Consider the following 12,798-nt stretch of genomic DNA (forward strand, 5'->3'; position numbering starts at 1 on the left):
CACTTCAGGCCCCCTCTTAAAGGGATGGAGAAAAGCAGCAGGGAGGAATCTCTCCTCCAGGAGTAAAGATTTACATATGAAGCACATGGGGAGGGAGGAACCCTTAGAACAGCAGGGGAAGGGGTTTGTGGCTATGAATGTCCCCCCCCCACCCATCCCCCTAAAATCCAGGCCTGCCAACCTCTTTCCGGATAAAGCCTTGTCCCCTGCAGCCCCAGGCTTCTTCCCAGCTAATGTGGAGGAAAGTGTCTTTGAAGGGAAGGCTTCCCACTCCCTGGGTTTTATTTCGAAGGCAGAAGAGGCCGTAATTTTAAAGTGTCGGGGGGGATTTGGGCTTTACAAAAGGGCTGGGGGGGACGGGGTCTTGCTCAGCAGATCGCACTGAAACACCAACAAAGACAGGGGTGGCTTTTCTGGGAGCCCTTCTGGGAGCAGCTGCTGCTCTGAGCCCCGAGGATCCGGCTTCCCAGGAGAGGGGCTGCAGGTGGGAAACGCACCCGTTCCCCGCCCCCAGTGCTGTATGTTGCTGATCAATGGGCTGCTATTGGGGGTCTGGCCTGAGCTACATGCTTCCTCCGTTTCTCTCCCCCCGCCCCCCGCCCCGCCAGAGTGTCAGGACATCAGCAAAACACATGGGGGCCGGATCCTCAGCTGATGTAGACTGACGCTGCTCCGCTGACGGGCGGGTGAGGGGCTCTGAGCTGGGACTCTACAGACCTAGCTTCTCTTTCTGGCTCTTCCACTGGCCTGCTGGGTGACAAGTCGTGTCGCCGCTTGGCGCCTCAGTTTCCCCTCCCCTCCTCTTTCGATTGGAAGCTCTCCGGGGGCAGAGACTGTCTCTCGCTCTGTGGCTGTGCAGTGCAAGCCTCCCCCTCCCCCGGCACAATGGGACCTGGATATCCACTGGGGCTTCTGGGGTAATACGCCTAAGAAATAACACTAATAAGTTAAATGGAGCAACTTTGATTTATCCAGCTGGGGATCTGGCCCACGGACTCCAAAGGAGCGAGGCTGTTTCACACCGGCCGGGGATCTGGTTGGCGCAGTCGTCCGGTTTAGCTAAGGGGAGACAGCGGCCTGTCTCGGACGAACCCTAGCCCCCGCCTTAGCCCGGCTGGTCCTTCCGGGCCCTCACGTCTCGCCTCGTCCCTTTAGCGGGCATCTGTATGGTGAAACCGTGCTGCTGAACTGTTCCAGCCTATTGCTGATCGGTACGCTGCTGCCCTCTGCTGGATGGAACTGGGACTGCTGTCTGTGGGTCACAGGCCCCTACCCTGCCCGCAGCTGCTGGGCGAGTCGCCGGTTGCTGGAGGGGGGGCCTGGGGAACAGGGGGGTTTTGGGGTCTATCCCTGAGGCTGCCAGGCTGGGCAGCAGCATGCGGTATGGAGACACTTGGGGTGTTCGGGAGGCAGGGTCTGGGCTACTGGGCAAACGTCTGCTCCGGCCACAAGGAAGGTAAAAGATACAGAGAGCCCCAGAGGTACACGCAGCAAGACACCCAAAGAGAGAGACTCACACAAAGCCCTACAACCACCCAGATTGACACACAACCGGATACACACCCACACAGAGACACTGCCACAAAGCCACACACACTTCCAGCTAAACAGACAGACAGACACACACAGAGATATACAAACAAGGGCACAACGAGAGTGACACAAAACCACACACACACACACACACAGCTAAACAGACCCTTACAAACAGAAACACAAGGACACAAAGAGAGAGAGAGAGACACACACACACAAAGACACACACACAACACAAACACAAGGACACACAGAGAGATACACACACAAAGACGCACCCAAAACCACAAACACAAGGACACACAGAGACACACACACAAATATGCATACACAACCACAAACATGACACAGAGAGAGAGACACACAGAAAAACAGACACACACGCACAATCAGAGAGGCAAATCAATTCTGGGTGCGTTTCGGGAAGAGACGCTTGAGTCAAACCCCAGTTATTGGGCCCCTGACAGTGGAAAGTGGGGGGAACTGAAAGGCCCCACTCTATAAAGGAGGCCGATTAGATGTTGTAATGTTCCCTTCTTGTCTTAAATGCAATGATTCCCACCCCCTGCACCCGACAGAGCGTGGCGCTGTCCCTATTGCAGCTTACCCTCCCTGCTGATCATGATAATCCTCTCTAGCTTTTATCGCTGCTAGATCTCAAAGCTCTTTACAGAGGAGTGCCATTAATCCTGTTTTACAGATGGGGAAACTGAGGCAGGGAGCCTTGCCTGAGCAAACTGGGACTAGAACCCCGGCCAGCGCTCCACCCAGTAGGCCACGCTGCTCACGCATTTAGGTCCACAGCCGGTTGCTGGGCTTCTGTCCCTGCACAGGCTGTCATTATCTGGCTCTGCCGGAGTGGGAGTCCCCTGTGCCCTAAAAGCGGGTCGCTCCCCTTACGCCAGGGCCGCTGTTTTGGTCCCTGCGAAGCCGGGTGGTGTGCGCCAGCTCACTGCAAAGGTGTGTGCATGGAGCACCTGTGTTTGGGGAGCCTCGTCCTGTCTCAGCAGAGAGCCCCGGTCCAGATCTGGAGACACCACATTGCACTGGGGAGGGGGCTGAGCTGCCCGGTCTCTGAATGGGGTGTGGGGAGAGATCGGGTCTATGGAGGGGGGCACGGTGGAGAGCCCTGTTCTCCACACAGCTGCGGGGGAGCTTTCATGGACAAGCTCAGCTGGGCATCCACTGGTGACAGCAGGGAGCTGGGAAATCAGGACTCCTGGGTTCCATTCCTGGCTCAGCAACGGCCTGAATCTCCCTGTACCTCAGTCTCCCCACCTGTAGGATGGGGTCAATAATTCTGACCTAACATCCCAGGATGAGCTGTCAGGGTTAAAGGGCTTTGGGATCTTCAGGGCACAGGCTCACGGAAAGGGCAAAGTATCATTAAAGGGGATGTACGATCACAGCCGCCGTGACTCACGCTGCTTTCAGATACCAGGGCTGGGTACAGGGACAGATACCTGCAAGCTGTCACATCCTGTTTGACCCAGCTGAACTGCCAGGTCGCCTCATCAGATAAACACATTGTGAAACCGAATCATTGGGTAAAAGAGGAAAGAATAGTTCACGTTTATTAGGTGTGTTATGGCAGCACGTGGGAGCCCCAGACAGGCACGAAAAATGCTCCAAAAACCTGCTCCCCGCTCCTGGCCGTGGGATTGGAGGAGGAGGATCAGAACAACAGGCCCATCTAGCCCAGCATCCGGCCCCCCCGCTCTGCGTCAGCCCAATGGGCCCATCTAGCCCGGCGTCCCGTCCCCCCTGCTCTGCGTCAGCCCAACGGGCCCATCTAGCCCGGCGTCCCGTCCCCCCTGCTCTGCGTCAGCCCAACGGGCCCATCTAGCCCGGCGTCCCATCCCCCCTGCTCTGCGTCAGCCCAGCGGGCCCATCTAGCCCGGCGTCCCGTCCCCCCTGCTCTGCGTCAGCCCAATGGGCCCATCTAGCCCCGTGTCCCATTCCCCCTGCTCTGCGTCAGCCCAATGGGCCCATCTAACCTGATCTTGGTGGGGTCTGTGCAGCGCCCGGCACAATGGAGGGCCCTTCTCCGTCAGGGCCCCCAGCTGCCACCATAATGGAACTAACCAATCGGGGCCCATCCCTGCTCCCCTTAGCTGGCTTCCCACCTCCCTGCCAACTTGGGCTGCCTTCAAAGGGTGTCATTTGTCTCTCTTATCCACCCAGCTCTTCCCAGCCCCAAATTCCTCCCGTGACTGGGTGGGTGGGAGCTGAACCTAGCTGCCACCACCAGTTTACCCTGCCGATCTGTTGCAGATCCTGTTTGGGAGCTCCGTACCCTGTCTGTGCGCTCTGTCCCGGGGCCTGATGCTGGTGCATGGTGGGGGGGCGGAGGAATTGGTTTTCAGGGTGGGGGCCAGGGGAAGGAGAAGATTGAGGAAGCGCGTTAATCACAGATTGGTCACTCGGCAATGATAGAGAAACAAAAGAACTTTTTAATGACACGCTGCATCCCCAGCACCTGAGTGAACAGAACGGTGGCCGATCCCTGAGTCGGGGGGGCGCCTCTGGCCCCTGTCAGAGCCACGATCATGAGAAAAAGCTAGCCGCAAAAAGGGGACCCCCAGCTTCCAGCAGCGACACCTGAGAAGAGCAGCTGCCCCCACCCCCGGGGGGGCAAAGATTAATTATGCAAAGAGTCCTTTATGCAGCCCTGGGGGGAACAGAGCCCCCCGCCCCTGAGATTTCCAACCCCTAAAGAGGGTCTTCCCACCTGGTGTGGAGCACAACCCTCCACCATGTCTGGGGGGATCGGGGGTGTGGCTGGAGTGCAGAGACCCATTCAGAGCAGCCCCTAGGTTGCTCTATCCCAGTGTTTCTCAACCCTTTTGATACCCGGGACTGGTTTGCTGCCTTCCTAAACTGCGGCAGGCGGATCTCAGGGACCGGTGCCGGTGCATGGACCGGCCGCGGAGAAACATAGCTGACCCCGGCCCAGAATGGGCGGGGAGAGCACCAACGGGGGCTAAAAGCCGCCTGCGCCCCATTCTGCCACCAAGCACAGGGATGGGGGCGTGTGGGGCTGAGAAGTGGGTCCAGGGTCCATCCTGGCGGACCCGGGGAATCTCCCGGCATTGGCACTGGGGGAGGGACAGAATGCCAGGTGGGTTCCACGCAGCAGGAGTGGTCCGGGCAGCGGGAGGCGAGTGAGGACTGGACGATCAGAGCTTCACCCCACCCCGCCGGGCCGCCCTGCCCGGCTCTTGCGTCAGGCAGCTCCAGCATCGCGCTCAGGTGTCCTTGCGGGGTGCGACGGGGGCGGCCGGGGGGCCGGGCCCCTCCAGCCGCAGCCGCAGGGTGTTCCCGATGACCAGCTTCTCCAGCACCAGGGAGCCCAGGAACCAGAAGAGGGCGTACTCCAGCGTCACCAGCCCCATGAGGTGGTAGCGGAAATGGCTGTAGTCCCAGGGGCAGGCATCGAACCGGCGCAGGAGGTAGCCGGTGGCGAACTCCCACAGGTAGATCCAGAGGGTGTAACACAGGCAGCGGCTCAGCAGGGGGCAGCGGTCCCGCAGCAGCAGGTACATCCGCTCCAGCACCAGGCTGGACGTGCCGTAGATGAACAGGGCCCAGACGCTGGTGACGCCCGGGAACTTCCAGTCCCGCTCGGCCACGAAGGCCCAGGTGGCCGTGAACATCACCTCGCAGAAGTACCCGTGGATGGCGTAGATGTACCAGCGGATCAGGGGGCTCAGGGGCTCGGCCCGGCCACCCATGGCGCGGGATCTGGGGGGCAGGCAAATAAGAGGAGCGCTGCATAAGGGACGTCCCGTCGAGCGTATGGGCTGGAGGGGCTTGGATCCTAGGGAACCTACACAGAACCGGAGTGCTCCAGAGACAGTGAGTGGGAGCTAGGAGTTAGAGCAGGGCGGGGGGAGGGGCGTTCAGGACTCCTGGGTTCCGTTCCCAGCTCTCAGGCGGGAAGAGGGTCCTAATGGTTAGAGCAGAGGGCTTGAGAGCCGGGACTCCTGGGTTCTATCCCCAGCTCTGGGAGGGGCATGGGGTCTAGTGATTAGAGCAGGGGGGGCTGGGAGTCAGGACTCCTGGGTTCTAATCTCCACTCCAGAAGGGGAAGGGGGTTGTGTTCCCGGTTGTAGGAAGGGAATAGGGTGGCTAGTGAGTGGGACGGGGTGTCAGCACTCCCAGCCCTGGCAAGGGAGTGGGGTCTAGTAGCTAGAGCCGATAACCTCATCATCTGGATTCCTAGGTCCAATTCTCAGCTCCGCCACTGACTCCCTGGGCACATCCCTTCCATGAGCCCTGCCTTGGTTTCCCCAGTGGTAAAACGAGGGTGGCAGCACGGTGCTATCGTCGTGCCGAGCCTTGGTTAGCCGCCCTGGCAAAGCGCACTGGGTGGCTGGCGTTCGAGCCTGCCACTCTGCTTCCAGCCTCGCCTGACTTCCACGCCGCTCTTAGCTGGCCCGTTCGGCGACAAGATTTGCCATGCGCAGTCTCAGGCTGCTAGCAAAAGTGGGGGGAGAGGGGGAAGCAGTTGCAAGCAAAATACATTTGGCGCAAGAAAAGGGTTAAAGCAACACCCCAGCTTGACAGCTGTGCGGGCAGGGTCCCAGGGCTGTGCCCACCTCAGCAGGGGGTTAGTTGCGGTAGGGATGTGGGCGATGCTTCCTGGGGGTACCCAAGCTTGCAAGGCACTTCGCTACCCTCTGGCATCAGCAGGAGGAAGCTGAGGTCAGTCCCCGACAGCTACCAGCGTCTGCACACAAGCGCTGCCTTCCGGCCTTGCTTCCCTTTGCAGGTTCATCATCGTCAAACTCCAACATCCCCCCGCCACTCCCAAGTCCTCCGGGCACCTCCCTAAATCGCCCAGCCCCTGGTCTACTCACCAAATTCCCAACTCTAAAGGCAGAGGACACCCACAGCGTCCCAGTTTCGCCTTGGACCACGGCTCCGCTCCACCCCCGGCACTTAGATTTGCTTGTCGAGAAAGCAAGGATCCGTTTATTCCCCAAGGAGCAGAGATTCAAAGGGCAGCCAGCAGAAAGGGAAACAAAAGGGGAAAACACAGAAAAAAATAAATCAATCACAAACACACATCCTAGACCCCACCTACCCTGTGATCTAGACATCAGCTGCCCCGAAGGGCTCGTCCACACCTGGAACACTACAGCTGCCCGCCGTGTAGACACAGCTGACGCCGACGCCAGAATTCTTAGCACTGTCTACACCAGGGGTTAGGTCGCTTTAACTTTAGCTCGGGGTGTGTGTGTGTGTGTGTGTGTGTCTTTCACACCCATGAGGAGTGCAGCTGGCTCGATGTACTTTTCTCGTGTAGACCAGCCCATCCACATGTCCGCTGCGAGACCCAGACTCTGAATCCTTCCCTGGCGGAGGGCAAGGGGCAGGGCGCTCGTTTCATGAATGGAGGATCACCGCCATGCGCGGCTTCGGCCATGTCCCCGCTCCGCCCCCTATGGGCTCTGGGGGGCAGAGAATAGCCACATACAGCGCGGTGTGCTCCGGCCAGGCCCCTGCTCCACCCCAGCCACTGTGGCCCTTATACCCCTTCCACACCAGCCTGGGGGGCTGCTGAGAGGCCCGTTTCCACCCCACCGCAGGGCCGAGGCGGGGTCTGAGTGTGAGCAGGAATCAGGCCCATTGACTTCAACCAAGGTCAGGGAGCCAGAGCGTCTCAGCAGCGAGAGAGAGAGGAGGAGCAAAAACGGGGTCTTCCCCCCTTCCCCTTTCCGCGAGGCACATCCCCAGCGGGGCTGGCCCTGGCACCACCATACACAATAACAAAACCTCCGGACATGGCTTACTGCTTAACTGCCTGGAACCTGAACCCAACTCCAATTGTTTGTTCTGCCGGGCGGGTGGATCTGCCCAAGTGACCAGGTGACTCACGGTGCCCAGCATCCCCTAAATACACTGGATTAGCTGGTAATCTCGGGAGGCCCAGGGTGAGCCGAAAGAGACAATCTTCGCCCCCAGCAAAATCCTGAGAGGGTGTGTGTGTTTTAATTACCTCCCTGGCTAATCACCACCTGGAATTCTGTCAGGGTGTGTGCAACAGAAGCACAAAAGGGGTATTTCACTGGGAGCACTCAAAGGTCCACCCATCATTGTGGCATCCGGGCGCACGGTAATTTGCCTCATCCTAACTCCGGCAGTTGCACAGTCAGTTGTGGCACAGCCTGGCCGGGCACAGCCCCCTGCCCCTTTGTGCCCCCTTCCGCCTGGCCGGGCACAGCCCCCTGCCCCTTTGTGCCCCCTTCCGCCTGAGAGGTGGCAGGGGAAAAACCAGCTCCTCCAACAGGTGCCAAAGGAGCTCCTGGAGTTTAAAGGTCGGATCGGCGAGTCTGACTCCTGGGTAATCCCTTGATTTGAAGAGAAGGAAAACCCACCACTGCCCTGGGGAGCTGGTTCCCTTGGTTAGTCCCCTGCAAGGTTAAAAAAATCGGGGCCTGGCTTCCAGTTTGAATTTGTCCAGCTTTAAACTTCTTATTCGGCCTTTCTCCTCTAGATTAAAGATCCCAGTAGTACCTGGTATCTTCTTCCTCCGAAGGTCTTAGACCAGTGGTTCTCCACTCATTTACCATTGCGGGCTGCACATACAGCTCTCTCTGTGTTATGTGGGCTGCATCCATACAATATATACACTGCCTTATGGCCCTGAGGATGGCCCATGGGCTGCAGCTGTGTGTTGATTCCAACCCTGATATTCTACGATTCTATTATTCCGTTCGCACACAAATCAGTCTGATTTGGATCAGCAAGCACACGGGACCCATGTCCTAGGACCCTGCTGGGGATGGTGGGGGTCAGAGCCCAGGTCCTGCTTAGACGCGGATCCAAGCCCTTATTTTGCACTGCGGACACGAGCCGCAGCCCCGCGGCAGAAGGGCTGCATAGCGCCGTATGGACGCGTTACAACGGCCATGAGATCCCGGGTCCAACGGCCGTAAACAACGCAGTGCGGATGCTCACAAGCGGGCTTGGAAAACACCAGGTCCACAAGCCCGGGTCCCACAGATCCAGGTTTACAGTGCCGTGTAGACGGACCTTGATGAGCTCTTTAATATATCCACGGCACGCAGCTCCGCACGGGAGCCGCAGGCATGGGAGGCAGCTCCAGATTTTCCGCTGGTCTCCTTTGCCTTTTGGTAGGTCGGCCACAGCTCCTGCCCCTTCGCCCGGCACCCTGGCTTCCTGCATCTCCTTTGCAAGACCCAAATAAACGTGCAGTTATCCCATAGCCGGGCTTCCGCGGTCCAATCTAGGACTTTCCGGGCCGAGTTTAGCTGTAGCGTTAGGTGGAGCCAGACCTGTCTGGTTGCAAAGGTGGGCTAGCGGGAAGACCAGCGTATTCAAAAGACGCTGGGGATTTGGGGGTGGGGGGGGCAGCAGCGTCAGAGTTTTTCACACCGCTGAGCGACATCATTAAGCCGAACTAATTTCTTAGCAGAGACTGGGCCTGAGTGTGGACTCGACACAAAGACGCACCGAAACAAGACAAGCCTGACCGGTTAAACTTTGTAGTGCAGACTAAGGCTCTCGCTCCAAAAGGTTTTTTCTCCAGCCCTCAGATAACTTTTGTGGCTCTTCACCCTCGACAAGGCAGCAACATCCTTTTAGAAATGCACGCACCAGAACTGGATGCAGGGTTTCAGTATCGTTCTCAAGCAAAGCCGGAGACCCAGGTGAAAATCACTTCCTTGCTCTCAGCCGCTACTCCCCTGTGTATATATCTAAGGACCAAGTCCTATTTGTCCTGGGGTCACGCTGGGAGCTCACGTTGGCTTGTTCGTCCACTAGGAATCCGAAATACTATGCTGGAAAGCTGGCAGGGGGCAGGGGGTGTTAAATGAATCTTGGAGTCACAGCATCTTCCAAGCCGCTTTCCTCCCCAAAGGAGAAAGATTCCAGCATCCAAATGCTATCCTGCCTTCTTAAAATTCCTACCCCCTCTACAAAGGTCCAGTGAGCATGCGTTTCTTCTGCACATCACACCTTAAAGCCTTGCACGGCTTCACCACCCATCAGCTGCCATGCTCCGCTCCAGAGGTGGAAGCATTTTGTTGAATCATGAGGCTTGGCGTCCTGGGCCCTGGCAGAACAGCTTGTTCGTAAGTTCTCCCATCACCCCGAAATCTTCCAAGCTTGATCTCCGTCTGCAGGGGAATATTCCATGTTTTCTTTTTGATCCAAATCCCACCGCTGAGTTACGGAAGAGCCAACATTTCACCCCGTCAGGTAAAAAATTCTCCAAATACTGTTTTTTCCCCCTGTAAAAGGGATCAATGAGAAGCTTGGTTTGGAGGCTGGGAGATGGAGGCCGGGGGGGCAGGAGGGACAGGGGGAGGAAGGTTTAAAGGGACAGTGGTGGTGTGGAAATAATGAATTCTATTACAGCAGTGCTTGGGGCTCTAATCAAAATCAGGGTCCCACCGTGCTACCTGCTGTACATATACACAGAACAAGAGACAGCCCTCGAGGAACGGCTAAATAAAAGCGGGATTATTCTCCCCATTTTACAGATGGGGAAACTGAGGCACCATACAGGACCAGAGGAAAGGGAGGCCAAAAGCATGCATGGCCCCTTTAAGAAGCCCTCCCAGCATGCAGACTTCCTAGCTCTCTTTGTATTCTAGGCGGTAGGCAGGCTCTCTCCTTTCCATAGATTCACAGATTCCAAGGCCAGCCTGACCCCCTCCCTTCCTCCGCTTCCTTGTCCCGTTTCTCTAGCCCACTGCCAAGAGCAGGATGTACCTGGAGTGCACGTGGCCGTCTCGGCTCCAAGCGCTCATCGTGGAGCGCACAGGAAATAACTTGCCCAAGGCGTCGGGTTGGGACTAGAAACCAGAGCTTCCGAATCCTAGGCTAGTGACTCAGCCATGAAGCATCTTCCTCGCTGAGGCTCTCCAAAGCAGGCCGTGCTTTCTTTAAGCAGCTGGTAACGCCGGGCACCTGAGCTTTTGGGCAAACCCAGTTTTCAGAAGCACTGAGCACCCCCTTCCCACACACACTCCAGCAGCAGCTCGGCATCTCGGGACACCCACCGCCTGGCGGGCACCCAAAACTCAAGACATCGCAATGTTAGCCCAGTGACCGGATTTCCCACTCCTTTGTAGCATCTTTCCACTTGTCATCACGGCCCAGGTCCCCATGGTGCCAGGCACTGTACATTCACAGGACAAACGGACCAACAGTCCCTGCCCCAAGGAGCTGACAATCGGTCTTATTACTGGATACATCGTTTCAAATGGGAATTAAGCGGCTTCCAGTGGGGATTAATTAACGTGGGTGAGGCGCCAGGGAAACTTATGTGTCTGGGCGCAAGGTAGCTTATCCTGGGAAAACTCAAGGGAGCAATTTTTAGATTAAAATTGGATTTTTTTCCCAAAAAGATCTGCCCTCGTTGAAACAGGAATTGCTTCGGGGAAGTACCCCAGCCTGGGTTATACCATAGGCTGGGCAGAATTCCATTTTTATTTCTTGTATAATTTCAGCAGATAACATTAGTGGCTATTTTAAAGCCTTTTTTCAATTGTTATCAATTTAAATGTTCACAGGTGTGGGAAATTACAGGTAGAGGAGATCACACAACGGGGTGAGGGGCAGGAGGATGGTCCATCAGTGGCTATTAGCCAGGATGGGCAGGGACGGTGTCCCTAGCCTCTGTTTGCCAGAAGCCGGGAATGGGCGACAGGGGATGGATCACTAGATGATGACCTGTTCTGTTCATTGCCTCTGGGGCACCTGGCGTTGGCCACTGTCGGAAGACAAGACACTGGGCTAGATAGACCCTTGCTCTGACCCAGTGTGGCTGTTCTTATGGCAGGCAAGACTTATTTAATGACAGCAGAGGTTGAGATTCAAAAAGTTAAAAGCTTTACGTGCATTAAAACACCAGCTGTCAACATCACATGCCCCAAACATTCTCCGTTCTCACACAGCATTCTCTCTTTGCCACCCTGTCCATTTCGACTGAGTGCAAGAAATATTTTCTCATCGGTTTGGGCGTGTGCGGCGAAATCGACCTGCACTGATGTTTGCCAATAAAAAACGCAAATCCTTCCACGCCTTGTTAGACACGAGGTCAGACCAGAGGATCACAGCCATCCCTTCTGGCCTCGGATATTTGAAAATACCAGCCAGCCTGAATAAAAGGCTTTTTATGTTTCATTATGGGTGGGGCATGCAGAGAGGATCAAAACGCCCCCTTCCCATCTCACAGCTGCTATAGGGGGTAGTTAAGCCTGATCAAACCCATTCTCCTGATGGGGAAACTGAGGCACAGAACAGGAAAGGGACTTATAATGGCTCAGAGAGGCAGGCTGGAAATTGAGAGCGCGTCAGAGGAAAGGGCCTTTTGAAAGGCTGCGGGGGAGGGATATTAGGAATCGCACACGGTCTAGCAAAACGTCTGAGCCCTGCAGGAAACGTAACTCAAAGATCATTGATTTTGCTGTGCCCTGAGCAGGAAAAAGGGTGTTAAAGTAGGGTGACCAGATGTCCCGTTTTTAAAGGGACAGTCCCGTTTTTGGGGACTTTTGCTTATATAGGCGCCTATTACCCCCCACCCGCTGCCCCGTTTTTCCACAGTTGCGATCTGGTCACCCTATGTTAAAGGAGAGAAATCACAGCACTGCAGGGTGCCTTCAGGAGAAGTCAAGCTGCTGCTATAGGATGGCTGGGTAGGAGAAGCCCAGGGCTCGGAGACAGGACTCCGGGGTTCCATTCCCACTTCTGGACAGGGAGAGCATCTAGTATTAACAGCAAGAGGGGCCAGTGTCAGGACTATTGGGTTCTATCCCTAGCTTTACCTTGAACTCAGTATGTGGCTCTGGGGAAGTCATGTCACCTCTCTCTCTTTCTGCCTCAGTTTCCCCCTCTGTACATTACAGGTACTCCTTCCCCTCACCCCCTGCTGGTAGGCCAGACTTGTTAGCATCCGTTTAGCACTTTGGGGCTCCCTGACGGCAAGTGCTGGGAGGGCGGATTAACGCCAGCAGCTACACGGCCCTATGCTAGCAAGGAATTCAGGTACTTCTCTCCACTCCACCTGGACATGCCTCCGGCCCAGCCATGCGAGAGGGCAGGCTCCCGACAGCTCAGTTGTGCTGCTCCCGTGTTGCTTTGCTGGGCGCGATGCCTTGGGGGCCTCCAACTCCCAGCCCGCGTCTCACAGCAGGGGCAAGGATAGCGCCCCATGCTAGATCCTGCCTCTGGGCGAGAGGGAAGCTCCATCCTTCAGAGCCCTTTCAGTGCTTGTCTCCTCTG

The 12,798-nt window shown here is 56.7% G+C and overlaps 1 protein-coding gene across 1 annotated transcript; it reads right to left on the reverse strand.

The window, feature by feature from the left end:
• Positions 1–4,014: 4,014 nt before the first annotated feature.
• LOC141976425 (transmembrane protein 229B-like) lies at positions 4,015–6,546 on the reverse strand. Its single transcript, XM_074937418.1, has 2 exons — positions 6,399–6,546; positions 4,015–5,280 (listed from the first exon to the last, which is right to left on the reverse strand). Exon 2 carries the CDS (start codon positions 5,268–5,270, stop codon positions 4,785–4,787), a length of 486 nt encoding a protein of 161 aa, XP_074793519.1. The 5' UTR covers positions 5,271–5,280; positions 6,399–6,546; the 3' UTR covers positions 4,015–4,784.
• Positions 6,547–12,798: the final 6,252 nt, after the last annotated feature.

Source organism: Natator depressus, chromosome 23 (assembly GCF_965152275.1).
Source record: "Natator depressus isolate rNatDep1 chromosome 23, rNatDep2.hap1, whole genome shotgun sequence".
Lineage (NCBI taxonomy): Eukaryota > Metazoa > Chordata > Testudines > Cheloniidae > Natator > Natator depressus.